Source organism: Spermophilus citellus (genome assembly GCF_964194105.1).
Source record: "Spermophilus citellus genome assembly, chromosome: 5".
Taxonomy (NCBI): domain Eukaryota; kingdom Metazoa; phylum Chordata; class Mammalia; order Rodentia; family Sciuridae; genus Spermophilus; species Spermophilus citellus.
The window spans coordinates 114,400,595-114,416,340 of NC_138186.1; the positions used below are offsets into that span (position 1 = coordinate 114,400,595).

Here is a 15,746-nt window from a genome sequence, read left to right on the forward strand (position 1 = left end):
GGGGTTCATGACACGACTCTTACAGTACAAAGGTACTTAGCATTTTAACTGCTGGGTATTTTTGTATGCCAAGTTCCCAGTGGTGGGAGTGCTTCCTGTCTCTGTGTATGCTTCTGGGTGTCATTAAATCCTCCCCTTGGACTTAATATCACCATTTTTTTCATTATTCACAAGAAACCTGTTGCCTCTGATAGCCACTCCCACTGCCTTTCTGCCAGTGTAGGTCTGTTTATTCCTCACTAGGAGCTCAAATTCATGATCTCACCACTGACTCCACTGTATCTCTTTGCTTTTTTCCCCCTCTAGATGTTTCCCTGTTTCCCCCAGTTTCAGGCATGGTAAGAGGGACCATACACTGGCCTTTAAGAATCAGGTAGAAAAGGAGCCCCATGAGGTAGGCTATGCCATGGGAAGCTGCCGGGGCCCCATGATGAATTTCATTAGACTGGCCTATGATAGGTTGAGCCTCTCATCCCACAGGAGTTCAGGGCTTCCTTCCTGCTGTTTCCTTGGAGCACGCAGTTTCACGCCCTGTGCGTTTGCTCTAGAGTATTGGTATAAATTGTGTCTGCTGTTGCCCCTTCACCTTGGGCATATTTCCTCTTTTCTTTCTTTCAGGGGGTGCACAGTATGATCAGAATCACATTATCCTCAACACAGCCAGCAAAGAGAAGTTAACACAAGTGTGGGAAGCCATGGTCCTATGAGCCAGAACAACGGATACAGAGGGAACCTTTCTGGAGGTCTTTCCAGCTGCCTTATTTAAGAAACACAAAGGACAATACTGATGGAGGAGCCAAGTGGAAAGTGGATGGACTTCTTCTTCCATCTTGAATGACACTGCCATGGCTGGGAGAATCATCTCATCTTTTCAAAAGACTGCAATAATTTTAAACCAATACTTTGTCCTCTCATTTCTTGCCTTTCATTTTCTCTCAGTAGCTACTTAAACAGGTTGCATCACTAGCAGCTTTGGGGGTGTTTAAAGATGCGATAGGAAGACTTCAAGATTATGAATGTTTAAAATTATTTCCAAAGATTGTAATGGAGAGAACAGGATCAAGTTTACTTTGTGGACTTAAAAATCCCTTCTACTTTAAAGGGAAGAATAAAAGCCTAAGTTTGTAAGGTAGAAGACTATTGAGCATCTGAGAAACATGCTTTATTAGGCCTGTACCTTTGGTCCTTGGCCTTAATGTTTTCTGGAACCATTAATTATGCTTGATAATAAAGTGCGAAAGCCTTATATGTTCAGAGACATTATAAGTATAAACAAATACTATTTTCTTTCAGTTAATATTTAAAAATTAGTAAACTGATTAATTTCATGTCTATGTCTGCTAACATTTATTAGCAGAATTTGGATTATTCTAGGGGCTGCTCTAGATATCACAAGTGAATGTTTAATGCCTTTCCGATAGCTGCTACTGGAACAGTATTATCATGGCCTAATTTATTAGCCTCTCCTTACTTGTCTGCAAGTACTGAAGCCATGTTCTATAGATTTTTGCTAATCTAACTTCCAGGCACTACTGAGTGGGACAGGCTCAGGTCCGAAGGTACTGGGGGTACTGCAGCCCTGTATCACTTCCTTCTAGTAACAGAGAGGTGTGCAAAGCTGCAGGGGATGATCAGCACTCATATCCAGAAAGTAAAAGAGAAGAGACCCTGAAGGCTGGTGTTGGCCATAGGTTACAGCTCTGAGCACCTGTGAATGCCATAAGCAATTCAAAAATGCAAAGGAAATGTTTCCCTTGCTGCTCTGTTGGTTCTAGTTTTGAACTAAACTGCTAAATGTTTCCTTGAGTACATCCTTCCTCTTTTATTTTTTTTTTCCTGTCTTTGTTCCTGAATACCGGTGCTCTTATTACAAGTAGAACAAATCTTTCCATTTCATCAGTTCAGGTGTTTCCAATTCTGAAATGTGATCCTCCCTGTGGTCATTAGAATAATTTACCTTCAGTTTTAAAATAATGTTTGCACATGTACAACAGCTCCAAGATGTCGGTCTCATTCTTAGATGTGGAGGTCTGATTGTAGGCATTTTGTGTATATCATTACAGAATGGTGGGGTAAGATATTCTATAATAACCTGTGCTGAATTTATCTCTTTGAATAAACTTGTTTCTGGTTAACTATATTGATGAAATCTTATACAGTCCATTCAGAAGCCCTCATCTAACCACTTCTAAGGGTCAGTCAGAAAATTTGAAATAAATGTCTGACGGAGTAGGATAAGGCCAGCTCAGGGGTCTTGGTGTGACAGCAGGGAAGGTTTTGCTGACCACCTTTAACTGCATAAGAGAACAAGTGAGGTCCTGGCCTATCTACTCTCTCAAGTACCTAACTCCTCACTACTGCCCTCAGGGACAAGAGCTGAGACTGCTCCAGGTGGAAATTAAGAGCAGCTAGTTTTTACAAATAGAAAAACATCTTTTTCTTTTGAAGTAATTTGTACTAAGACAACTCTAGAGAAAAGCCCATATCCAACATGCTACCAAATAAGTGTCTAACAGGAAAATACAAAGTGAAATCTTCTCAAAACAAGTCTGCATCAAAAAACTAAAAGCAAGTACCAAAGGCCTGATAATGGAGGTGAGTCCAACAGTCAATAAAAAACACTCACATTAATGGAGATTCTGAAGTGCATGCTGCGATGGGTGTATTGGTGTATTGTACCTAAATGCTGTCATGTGAGGTCAGATAATGGCCAACTAGACTCCACTGGAATGGTGGCAATTTCCCCAGAAAGGTCTCCAGAGAAGAAGCATGTTTCAATTGCTAAAAGAGACCCAGCCCTTATGAAAAATAGGGTTTAAGAAAGTTAGAAACTTTAGCCTTACCTTTGTATATTAAAAGATTAAGCAATCAAATCAGGCCAGATTTTTATAGATGACAATAACAGATTCAAAACTAATAAGTCTGTGATAACCACAGTAGAGCAGGGGAATAAAAAGGTGTATTAGCTTACTATTACTGTGACAAAATACCTGAAATACCCAATTTATAAGGAGGAAATGTTTATTTTGGCTCATGGTTTTGGAAGTTTTGGTTCATGGTCCGTTGAATCCGTTGCTTTTGTGCCTGTGGTGAGGAGCACATTGGGGTGGCACAGTGAAGGAAGATGCTTACCTGATGGAGGCCAGGAAACAGGGAGGTAAGAAGGGGCTAGGATCCCAATAACCCTTCCAAGGCCATGCTTCCAATAACCTACTTACTTTGCTTCCACTAGGTCCCAAAGGTTCCACCACCTCCCAAGATGGCTACAGACTTTGAAGGGACAAAGTCTTCAATACATGGGCCTTTGGAGAACATTCCAGATTCAAACTATAGCATTCCACCCTAGCCCCAAAGACTTATTTCCACCTCACAGTGTAAAATGAATTCCTTCCATCTCTAAGAGTTCTCAAAATCTGAACAGTTCCACCACTGATCAAAAATCCAAGTCCAGGGCTAGGGGCATAGCTCAGTTGGTAGAGTTCCTGCCTCTCATGCACAAGGACCTGGGTTTAATCCCCAGCACCACCAAAACAAAAACAAAAAATCCAAGTCCAAAGTCTCCTCTGAGACTCAAGACAAACTCTAAGCTGTGAGCCCCCGTAAGAATCAAAAGAACATATAGTTCTAGGGTACAATGGGACAGAGTAAATATTCCATTCCAATAGGGAGGAATAGAGGCACACAAAGGAAGGACTGGAACACACCAAGACTGAAACCCAGCGTGGCAAACATTAAATCCCATAGCTTTATATCTACTAGGACAGTTGGTGTGATGTGAGGTCCAAAGTGCTTGGACAGCACCACCCCTACAGCCTTACTGGCTGCAACCCACATGACCACTCTCTTAGGCTCTCTTTCCTGACAGCAGCTTCTCCTGACAGGTATTCCATGTACCTGGCATTTATAACTTCCTGGGATCTCCATCACAACTTCAGCTTCATTCTTTTTTTTTTTTTTATTTTTTTTATTTTTAATTCTCGGCGGACACAACATCTTTGTTGGTATGTGGTGCTGAGGATCGAACCCGGGCAGCACGCATGCCAGGCGAGCGCGCTACTGCTTGAGCCACATCCCCAGCCCTCAGCTTCATTCTTAAGCTTCCTGTATCTCCCTGTTAAGAGTTCCCTGCAGGGACTCTGACCCTGCCACACACTGCCCAGCCTCTGAGGCTTTCCTCTGAAATCTTGGTAGAAGGCTCAATGACCCAGGAACTCTTGCATTCCGCGTACCTACAAAACCAGCATCATGAGGACAATGACAGCCACTGGTCTAAGCCACTGCTAAAGTGTCCTGAGTGCCTTTATGGCTAAACACAAGAAACAAATCCCAGGGAGATAATTCCCTAGGTAGCTCTGTGTAAGCAGAGTGCCCCCAGGACTCTCTCCTCAAAACAAAACTCTAATCAATTCCTGAGATGCCCTGAAGGCATCTTTCTTATTGTCCAAGTGCAAAGTACTTGACTTCTTTTTAATTATGCTGATCTCTTTAGTATCCTCCTGGTCAGCCCCTGAAATGAGCTTCTTTTCTGGCCAAATTGCAGGTTTTTCTAATTTTTCCACACTGCTCCTCTTTGCTCCTGATTCTCACTGTGAATTTGGCTAAATCAGCCAGTAATACCTGTGCTGCTAACTGAATACTGTGTTGCTTTGAAATTTCCTCCTCCAGATAAACTAGTCTGTCACCTTTAAATTCAGCCTTACACAAAGTCTAAGGGAACAGACAAAATATAACTTGCCAGATTTTTAATCCAGATGGCTGCTGGTCAAATTCCTAATAGTGTCCTTACTTATATCTGAAGCTTCATCAGCAGTCTTACTGTCTGCATTCTTGTCAGCATTCTAGCCTTCTGAGCCATCACCAGAATCACTCATTAAATTCCATTTACAGCATTTTAGGCTTTCTATCATCTGCTTCTCTAAACTTTTCTAAATTTCTCTGCAAACAAATTCCAAAGGCTTCTGAATCAAATCAGTATAGTCATAGCAATGATCCCACTTCTTGGTACCAATTTTCTGTGTTAGGTTATTATTGTAACAACTGATATAATCAAGTTATAAGGTGGAAATGGTTCATTTTGGCTCAGTTTTGGAGGTTTCAGTTCACATCAGTTGGCTTTGTTGCTTTAGGGCCTGTGGTGAAGCAGAACATCATGGTGGAAGCAAATGGTGAAAGAAAATGCTCATTTCACGTCAGCCAGGAAGCAAAGAAGGCAGGAAGGGACCAGGATCCCAGTATCTCCTCCAAGGGCATGCCCCCAGTGACCTAGCTTCTTCCTACCAGTTCTACCACTTAAAGGTTCCACTGCCTCCCAGTAACACCACAAGCTCAGACCAAGCTCCAACACATGGTCTTTGGGGGACATCCAAATCCAAACCAAGGCAGCAAGTTAGAAAGTGTTCACTGATGAATTCAAGAAGAAACCAGCTTTTATTTTATTCAATTAACAAACTTATTTATTTTGTGATGTTAGGGATGGCCTCATGCACACCAAGCAAGTGCTTTATCACTGAGCTATGCTCCCAGTCCAGAGTAAGCTTTTTAATAACTTTTCATGATGGTATCCATTCACAAACTCCAAGTTTTAGGACCTTAAAAACATTATCATAATAAAACAAGGTTTGAGTTGCTAGAAGAGAAGGTACCATAGCAATCTGCAAAGGTGCTGTGAAAGAACAGCTTAAAAAGAATATGCAATTCTCATTGACTACAGATAAGTCCAAGTGCTGATGTTTGTATCAACCACTGGCAAGTCATTGGCAAAAAAAAAAAGGTGTCTTTATTTATTTATTTTTTTTAGCCTATCATGGAACTTATAATCTAATATGGAAAAATGTTTGAGGGGGTTGGCTAGAAAAAAGTATGGACCACACGCACTCACCAAATAAGAAAGCCAACAATCACTAAACCATATACAGTATTTATTTAAATGACATTAATTACGGTCTTTCCTCGTGCATGTCCTCTTTCCACCTTTAGGAAAGCTTCCGGAACTTGAGAAAAAGGAAAGGTTTGTTCAATAACTGGTCGAATCTGTAAAATACAAGAAGAGACTGACTGATCAGAACCCTGAAATCTTTCCAGACAAGTGACATCTATAATTAGTTTCTTCACAATATCCCTCAAGGCTGGTCTTTCTCAGGTCTCTTTCCATTTTGCCAAAGTGAAGCGCTCATGCCCAGCCATATCTGCTGCCTCCACCCTTGCCTCATTGCCTCTCTTTTCTCTGAAGTGACCCAGCTCCACCTTGCTCCATCTGACTTCTGCTCTATGCTGTCATGTCGCTTTTCTACTCAGGACCCTGCAACAGCCCCCAAGACAGGTAGTCAAAGACCACTACTCCGGACCTCAGCCCCATGCAGATGCTATGCTTCACCAAAATGGTTTCCTTGCCATTTTCTGAACACAGTATATTGGTACCTTTGCCAGTACAAGTCAGTCCAGAAATACCTCTTCTCTGGCCCTCCCAGCTTGGATCCCACACTCCATTTCCTCATCCCCTAGCCTGCAGTGTGTTCTCCCTTTGAACTGCTCCAGGGACCAGGGGGCCCTTCTCAGAGCTATACTTGTTATAGCTGAGAACACATCTAGGCCACGCTGTAAGGGAAATACCAAAGGAGCCTGATGCCCCAAGCTCCTTGCTCTATCTATTCCCTGGGTCCCCTTACAGATAGTGCAGACTAAGTAGAAGTTTTTTAATTTTTTTTAAACTGTTAATGTAAAGCACTTATAGTATAAACCACCTCTTTTGTATTTCTCCCCAACACCTAGCATCATGCTAGGCATATAGTAGGAGCTTAATAAATATCACTTAGGTGAAAACCAAAATGTGGGAAGCAGAAGTCTTATGTGAGTTCTCTGAGCTTCGAGAGAAACTGTCCCAGGCTATAGTTGCCCTGGGAAGCTCTGCTAAACAGTGGCACAGTTGGTTAGAATTTACAGGAAAGCCATTGTAGCCAGCTCACTGATGGTTAGAGTGTTGCTGGTTCTCTTTAACATACCATTACTACTGCCAGCAACCTCCTTCTGAAAGTAGATTCCAAGTAACACCGTCTTCCCATACAAAAATGAAATTATACTCTTCCTTTTCAAAACTTTAAGCAGAAGTCAATAATTATCCACTGCATACTTCACTGGCCTTCCTCCCATAACTCCAGCGGCAGGAATAAGCTGTCAGAGGCACAAGTCAACTCATACAATTGACAACCATTTTATTTTTATAAGAGAAGAGGTGTTCTTGTGACATTCAAATGCAACCAGTGCAATCCCCCCTGGTATGACTCGTAGAACCCAGATATCCAAAAATCATCTCAAACTCCAAACATTCTCCAAAGATCTAAATCTTCTTCTGTATCCATGAATCACAATAAGCTCAAAATAAAAGCAATAGCTGGTATGTTCTGTCCTTACTACATACTAGGGACTCTTCTAAGGGCTCCCTATAATTTTACCTCATTTAAACCCATAACCACCTTCTGAGATAGGTATTACTATTATTCTCATTTTATTAAAGAAGAAATCAAGGCACACAATTAAATAAATTGCTAAAGTCACACCTAAGTTATAAGGCAGGATTCAATCTGGTGCATCATCTTTGCTCTCACCACTACCTGCTGAACTTTTCATTATCATCTGCAGCTTTCTACCTCTACACCTAGAAGGAAGGGCAAGGAAGCCAAGGATAATAATGACATCATAGCCTGCATCTTGGCCTTTTTTACTTGTGCCAGCTGAGAATGTGGCCTCTAGATCCTTTGTCTAGGCCACCAAGATGACAGATGTGTGGTACATGTGCCAACACTTCCATCTGCTTATGGAGGACATCACTAATTGATAATTCCCCAAGGTGCTGAGCATGACCTCAAAACCTTCTTCAACACCACAACCACTAAGAACTGATCTGCCTGGCATGTTAGATGAAACCTATTTGTATTCTCTGGTCAGAGGAGGGAAGTCATTCAGGTTGATTCCTGTATGTCCCACAAGAAACCTTCTGAACCTGGGATGTTGTTTTGGGGATGCTGTTTATCTGGAAAAGGAACCACCTGAATGCATGCTTAAACTCCACTGTCCTAGGTCTCCTGTTAGAAAAACAAAATCAGAATCTAGGGGTAGGGAAGAGGATGGTGCATTTTAAATAAGCTTCCCAGGAAATGTATGTATACAACTACGGTGAAATTGCTGTTGCTTTCTGCCCTACTCTCAGGGTTCTGAACTTGTATCAGACACACATGCATCCATTCTGCAAATGTTGACTAAGTGCCTGCCTTCTAAGTGCTAGGACTAATGCAGAGCAGGAACACAAAACAGGCTCCACTCCAGAATGAGCTGCCCAAGCCATGGAGCCATGTTCACTTCAGAGCTCTGCCCAGAGCCACAGAGGCTGAACTGATGACCCAGGCAGCTTGCAGTGACTGCACACTTTGATCTGGCTGGTCAGGCCCATTGTGGCAAATAACCCAGGAGGGCTGACCATGGCATAATGAGTCATTCAGCAATTCCCATAAGTGACAATGAAAAAAAAAAGCTTTCGAATTATAGGCAGGCAAATGCCACTGTTGGCTGAATATGTGACAGCAAATGGAGATTAACTGGATAATGAGACAGTGTCTGTGCACAGCCTCACATCAGATCGAGAATGCTTGTTTGTTAAGAACAAAGGGATCAGAGTTAAAATCCAGAGAGGGGAAAGAAAGGTTACTCACAGTGAAGTGGGGACATTTATGTGATGACACTGCTATAGTCCACCTGGCACAGGGAGCCCTGTTATAAAGCAGGCAGGCTCAATACCAGGCTTCCCGCCACATAGACACCGGGGGCTCACAGTCGACCGGGAGATGTCCACTGCAGAAGCCCTTGATCAGTCTTGGATCCAATTGTGGGTCTCCTGAGTATACCTTACCTTCCTTAAAGGCTGTGCCCAGACAGACCCCAAGATTTAGCACCTGCTGCCTGATACCCCTTCTACAAAACAGGGACAAAGGGGATCTCACTAAGTATGGCCTTACCAGCTGCTGGGCCAGCCTCCTATCTGAGGCAGAAACCCTCTTCACCCCTTGAAGGGAGGGTTCAGGAGGACTTTTCACGACCACAAGAATGGGATTGCTGGTGGACAGAGGACATAGCATAGATAGCACTAGCAGCAGGCAAGAGGGAAACCCTTTAGATCCATTCCCATTTTCCCAACAAGAAATATAAAACATCAGAACAAAAATGGATCTAAATATCTGAGCAAGTCTGTTTTGATAGATTAGGAAGCTGACGTGTGAGTGGCTGAGCAGTACATGTGAAGTCAGAGTGTCAGGAACAGAGCCAAAATTATGACCCGGGACCCCTGATTTCATTGTCAAATGGGATGGATGTGGTTTGGGAAGTCCTTCTGCTTACTTCTTTCTCTCACCCTTCAGCCTCATCCTCCACAAGGCAAAGAAGATGCAGATCTGAGGGTGGAGTGTGTGAGGACAGGTTGACAGGTGACAGACTCCAAGGAGGACTTGAAGGCTCCTGGTATGAGTCAAAAAATCCACACACCTGTGGATGGGCACTAGGCACAGCCCCAGCACCCCTTCTTGGACAGGTATGCCCTGACCTCTGTGATAGGCTCAGTGTCCAGGGTTGGTTGGTGTAAAGGGGAAGATGACAACTTTAACTAAGTCTCCTGAGATAAGAAGAGGACGAAAGGAAGAGGTGAGTTTTGCTCCAATTTGCTATTTCTTAGACACTTCCTGCCCCCATATGGAAAACTCAAAGCTGCAAGATAGGTGGTAAGATAGGAGGAGATGGCAGATAAGGGTGCTCACCAAGGGAGTTTTGAAAATAATCCATACTTGTCCCTAGGTATTCCCCTAAGAAAAGACACTCCTTCCAGTTAGAAGGTAAGAGAAAAAACTCAGTATATATAGAAACAATTTCAGCAGTACCAGAAAAACTTCAGAAGCATCAAGGTTAAGAGATTCATGAGATACTTGCCATATCTGGCAAGCTAAACATCTTCTAATGGTTCTTAGGATTCAATCTCTAGTAATTACACTGTCCATGGAGCAAAATCCAGTTGTAACATGAAACTTAAGAGCTTAAAACACAGTCCTCTGCTAAATTAGGCCATTCAAGAAGGGCCTGGGAAATCACCTACCTCAGAACTCGTTATGTTTACCTCTAAAGTGGCAATGTTGCCAAGAGTGGTGGCGTGTGCCTGTAGTCCCAGGAGGCAGGAGGATTGCAAGTTAAAGGCCAGCCTCAGCAATTTATGGAGGCCCTAAGAACTAGGTAAGACCCTGTCTTAAAATAAAACATAAAAAAAAAGGGCTGGTGATATGGCTCAGTGGTTAAGTGACCTTGGTTTCAATCCTGGCACGAGAGAGAGAGAGAGAGAGAGAGAGAGAGAGAGAGAGAGAGAGAGAGAGAGAGAGAGAGAGAGCGCACGCACACACACTCTTAGTCTGTCAGTTTCCCAATACAGTAGCCTCTAGACAGACATGGTCCCTTAATCACAAGTTGGGAACAGTGGCACATGCCTATAATCCCAGTGATCTGGAAGGCTTAGGAAGGAGGACTTCAAGTTCAAGATCAGTCTTGGCAACTCAGTGAGACCCTGTCTTATAAAAAATAAAAAAGGCTAGGGATGTAGCTCAGTGGTAAAGCACCCCTGAGTTCAATCCCTAGAAACCCCCAAAAGTGAGCAAATGAAATGAAAAATCCAGTCTCTCAGCTGTACTAGCCACATTTCAGTGCTCAATAGTCATGTGTGACTGGTGACTGCAGACAGAGAACATTTCCATCACTACAGAAAGTTCTAGTGGACAGCACTGTTCAAAGGGTAACTCTATGTGGCCAACCAATCTCTCCACACCCTATTGGCTGAAGTAGAATGCTAGGGGCCCTTTGTGAATATTCTGAATTGAACTTAAATAAGTTACATAGAAATTCTTCTGATACTGGCTGAAATAAAACAAAGTCTGTATCATTCCTCAACCAAGAAACTTGATTGGTCACCTAGAATTTTGAAGAGATCTGTGAACATTAAGTCATTAGGTGCATGGCATCAAAAGGCTTTAATAATTTTATGAAGAATATATATGTACAAATATATAAAGGGAAAATATATGAAGAATATATGCACAAATATAAAAAGTAAAAGGGAGCCAGGTGTGGTGTTTCCAAGTCTACTACGCGGAAGGATAAGCTGGGAAGATCACTTGAGTCCAGGAGTTCAAGACTAGCATGCGCAACATAGTGAGATAAATAAAAAGATAAAAGGGTAAAATGAAAAATATCCCCATATTTTATCCCTGGGCATCTAGTTTTCTTTCTCAGGGCAATATTTCAAAATCCTTTCCTATCCTTTGGAGATATTTGTGGAAGGTAGAATGATGGTCCCCAAGAATATTCACATTCTAATTCCCCAAACCTGTGAATATGTTACCTTACATGGCAAATGGACTTTGCAGATGGGTAAGGATCCTCAAATAGGGGGATCATGGATTATTCAAGTGAGCACAACGGAATCACCGTGTCCTTGTAAGAGGAAGGCAGGAGGGTTAAGAAAGAAATATGATGACAGAAGCAGAAGCAGAGGTCAGACTGATATAGCTATAAGTAAAGGAATGCAGGGGCAGCCCCCGGAAGCTGGGGAAGGAAAAGAAACAGCTTCTCCCCTCCGGTCCACCCGCAGGAAGAACGCAGTGCTGCTGACCCATTTTTGACTTCTGGTCTTCAGAACTGTAATATACTAAGTTTGTGTTGTTTTAAACCACCATGTTTGTGGTAATTTGTTATAGCAATAGGAAAGCAATAAGCAAATATGTATAAATATTTTCCCTCAAAACACAATCGTTCTTATCAGGAGCAGACTATGGTCTCATGAATCTGTCTCGTCACCTCTTCAAAGTCCTGAAGGATACTGAGAAACACAAGAAGATATAATAAAATATCATAAATTCAAACTCCACCTTATAACATTTGGATGATTACGTACACAAGCAGAAAACACTGAAGCTATATAAGGGATTTATTATTTAACTGTTATCACTAATTTTTTTTGCTTTTTGTAGTTGTAGAAGAACAGCATGCCTTTATTTTATTTTAGCTAGTGCTACTGAGAGAAAGCAAAGTCACAGCTGGTGTTTACAATAGTGTGAGGGTGATGCTGTTGTGAACGGAGAGTGCTCATTATTATGGGCATTAATTCTGTGCTTTCTCCATTTTTACTGGGGCACACAGAGCTAACAAGAATCTACCATAATACTTGTTAATCCAGATACTTTTTTTTGGTGCCGGGAATTAACCTTAGGGGCACCTGACTACTGAGTCACATCCCCAGCCTTATTTTGTATTTTATTTAGAGACAGAGTCTCACTAAGTTGCTTAGCACCTCACTTTTGCTGAAGCTGGCTTTGAACTCAAGATCCTCCTGCCTCAGCCTCCCAAGCCACTGGGATTACAGGTGTGTGCCACCACACCAGCTCAGATACTACTTTTTAATCAGGACAGTTTAAGTCATAAGTGACCAGTGCCATATTGTATTTATATTTCCAGAAACAATTCTCTTATGAAATAAAACCGGCAAGAGGGCAAGACAACAGGTAAATAAAGAGAAAAGGAGTCTGGAAGGTAGGCCTCATGGAAAATTCCAGACACTAAATATAAAAACTAGATTTTCAAAACTGGTTATTGTAATACCTATTAAATTATAAATGCATATGCTTTTTTGACTCAACAATTCCATTTTCATGAATAGAAATGGATATACTCACAATTACGTAATTAACATAAATACTGGATTAGTCACTGAAGCATTATCTGCAAAAAGACTGGAATGATATAGATAATACACCTGTACAAAGGATACTATGTGGCTGTTTATAAAATAAAGAATGAAGAAAGTATTTATATCCTAATGTAAAACAAAGTTCAAAATAGGTTGTTAAAATGTTGCAGAACAACATGTTATCTACTTGTGTTTGAAAGGGGGGGAGGAATTTTCCTGTTGGAGTCAGAATGTCTTTGGAATACATAAGAAATGTGACACTGGTTGTGTGTGACATACAGAATCTCAGTGACTGATGGACAGGAGTCAAAGGATGATTACTTGAAATAAGTTTTCCTATTTCTTGGATTTTGAATCCTGGAAAAATATTTTATCTAAAAACGTAAACATATTTTAAAATAGTTGGCTCTGTGGTTTCGTGACTTTACACTATCAAAAAAGAAATACTGCTCCTCTATCAGACACCTGCTAATTAGACTCATTAAGCACCCAGCCAAAGCTTGAAGAACTTAAACGTCTTTGCCCAGTAGAGTAAATATCTACTAACTGCACATATATAAAATCTGCTTTGTTATCTTTCCCAATTTCCCAGGGTAGACAAACAATGATTTCTCACAACCACAGAGAAGCAGGAATGCAAAAGGATGGCCAACCTTTTATGGTATCCGGTGTCACCTCTCAACTTGCACAGTCCCAGAGTCCTTCACTGTTAGAAACAACTCCCAAACCCAACAGCCTGTGGGTAGGAGAGTGCAGAATCGAAGGCAAGAGGAATATCTACTTGGCCACCATCATTTAAGGATATTTCAAGGACATCTTTTTCTATCATGTACTCTTTCAGCCATTCTACCAGTTATCTGCCAAACTTAATAGGTAGATATATACAAGCCACCTCTCATCTTTGTTGGGTAAATAGTAATTTCCAGGTAGAGAGAGTCACAATATTTTGAACACAAAAGAGCAATGGTAAGCATGTGGACAGTTTGGAGCAGATATTAGGTCAGGCACAATCACATGATGGACTTCTGGAAGATAGAGACCTTTCTAATAATGGGCTCAGTCACATGAAGCACTTATTTATTTGATGATAGTTCATTTCTTTCTTCCTAGAAACAAAATAAACATCCTCATGGGATGTGAGAGACCCCTACAAAGAGGAACTTACACAATCACAATAATGCTGAGCCCCTGTTTCTATTCAGCACACATGAAAACCTAGACATCTACAAAAAGGCAGGGGAAGCAAGAGATTTCTAAGTAGGGGTGTCACTCCTCAGGAGGGTTTTCCAAGCATGAGAGTGAAAATCATGTGATGGTAATGCTGGCCCTGCTCCAATCCCTTTCTCTGCCACTGTAAAATGACTAGGACAAGACAATGTAAACCCAGTCGAAATCAGTCCCAAGCACTGAGAAGGTAGTTGAATTGGTGGGGAGAAAGCACTGAGTTCTGCTCCCACTTAGCAAGCTGAGCATATCCTTTTTTCTCCTGAGCTAGTATTCTTATCTAATACCAGGTAAAATGAGAATCACTGTAGTTATGATCTCATGCAACCCTCTAAGATATACAAGGTTCTCCATCCTATAATTCCATACAATCTCTCAATAAAATCACAAATATCAGCACCAGAATATGAGTCTATTTTCTGGGTTATTCTTCCAGTGATGGAAAGTTAGGGCAGTTAAGGCTGTGTAAGAGCCCAAATGAGCAGGTGTCAGCTTAGGAAACTTTCAGTTACCAAGATCCCTGCAAGGGATAACCAACCTCAAAGCACCAGTTCCTTTCCACAAAGGAGACACTAGTAGCCTAAGAATACTAGTTGTCTACAACCCAGCACTCATCAATCCCTACCTGTGTCCTGGCCATTGGCCTCAGACATACTATTTATTTGCTCTGGACTTTATTATAGTAATTTGGGAATCAGGAGACTGGGAGATCTAATTCTTATACAGCTGTGCTGGGACTGAGATTCCCCTTCTCCTCTGGAAATCGGCTTACCTGCCCTCAGACTAAGTCAGCTCCATGAGCAGTTCTACTGAACTCACAGATGTGTTCTCACCTTTGTGCAGGTATGGCCATCCCAAAGTGCCATGTTTTCAGGACTACTTCCAAAAAAAAAAAAAAATAATAATAACATTCACTGTAAATCCCAACTCTGCCACTATCTAACCAAGCGTCTTTGGGAAAATTATGTAACCTCCATAAGTCTGTCTCTTTGTCTGCAAGCCAAGGAGGGTGAACTAGATAGGTAAACTCTTTTCCAGACTGAACAGTCTACATCTGTGATTTCCAGGATGATAGAGACAAAGATACAAACTTGGCTATGTAAGGCACTGTAAGTCCCGGCCAAGCCTACCTCTGAAGAATTCCATTGATGAGACTTGGTGGGCAGGTCTCCCAGAAATGCTCCACCAATACAAAGGTTTCCAAATAAAAGGTTTACTGATGCACCTACCTTTCCTGCATCCACAAGTTCTGCAATTTCATCTAGACATGGACCGCTGGGCATGAAAAAGGCCCAGCGATAATGGACTCCTTGCCAGAAATGCTAAAAAGGAAAAAGAGATGTCAAGTATAAAAAAGGATAAAATCTGACTAAATGCAAATTCAGGTAAAGGCATTTTCTGGATGTATAAGACAAACCAATTTCCCATTTCTTGCTGACACATGAGCTATATGCCTAGTACCTTAGCACAGTGACTGACAGAGAACAAATGCTCCAAAATGTTTAAGAAATAAATGAACAGAGATGTCCATGTCAACCTAGGCTTCTCTAAGCTGTGACTGATGAACAAGTAAGCACAGGAAAGCATTCCTTAAATGACAGTCTAAATAGTCTTTGACAGTGGATTGCTTCTGAAAGGAGAATTAGGGGCTGGGACTTCTACGCTTTCTCTAATAAGGTTTGAAAGGATCTTTGAAGTACCAGAAGAGATTTTTACCAAATTCAATAATGCTCTAGGGGCAATGAATTACAAAAATATG

General features: G+C 41.6%; 2 protein-coding genes across 2 annotated transcripts in view; one reads left to right on the forward strand and one right to left on the reverse strand.

Annotated features, from left to right (window-relative positions):
• Window positions 1-2,121, forward strand: part of CRYBG1 (crystallin beta-gamma domain containing 1) — a 51,783-nt gene extending 49,662 nt beyond the window's left edge. Inside the window, exon 20 of the mRNA XM_081295588.1 lies at window positions 619-2,121. Within this exon, the coding sequence (XP_081151714.1) occupies window positions 619-707 (89 nt within the window). The 3' untranslated portion in view covers window positions 708-2,121. The remainder of the gene's footprint in view (window positions 1-618) is intronic.
• A 3,776-nt stretch (window positions 2,122-5,897) lies between these two features.
• Window positions 5,898-15,746, reverse strand: part of RTN4IP1 (reticulon 4 interacting protein 1) — a 44,645-nt gene continuing 34,796 nt past the window's right edge. Inside the window, exons 8-9 of the mRNA XM_081296562.1 lie at window positions 15,217-15,309; window positions 5,898-6,030 (exon numbers count right to left, since the gene is read on the reverse strand). Coding sequence (XP_081152688.1) covers window positions 5,923-6,030; window positions 15,217-15,309 — 201 coding nt within the window. The 3' untranslated portion in view covers window positions 5,898-5,922. The remainder of the gene's footprint in view (window positions 6,031-15,216; window positions 15,310-15,746) is intronic.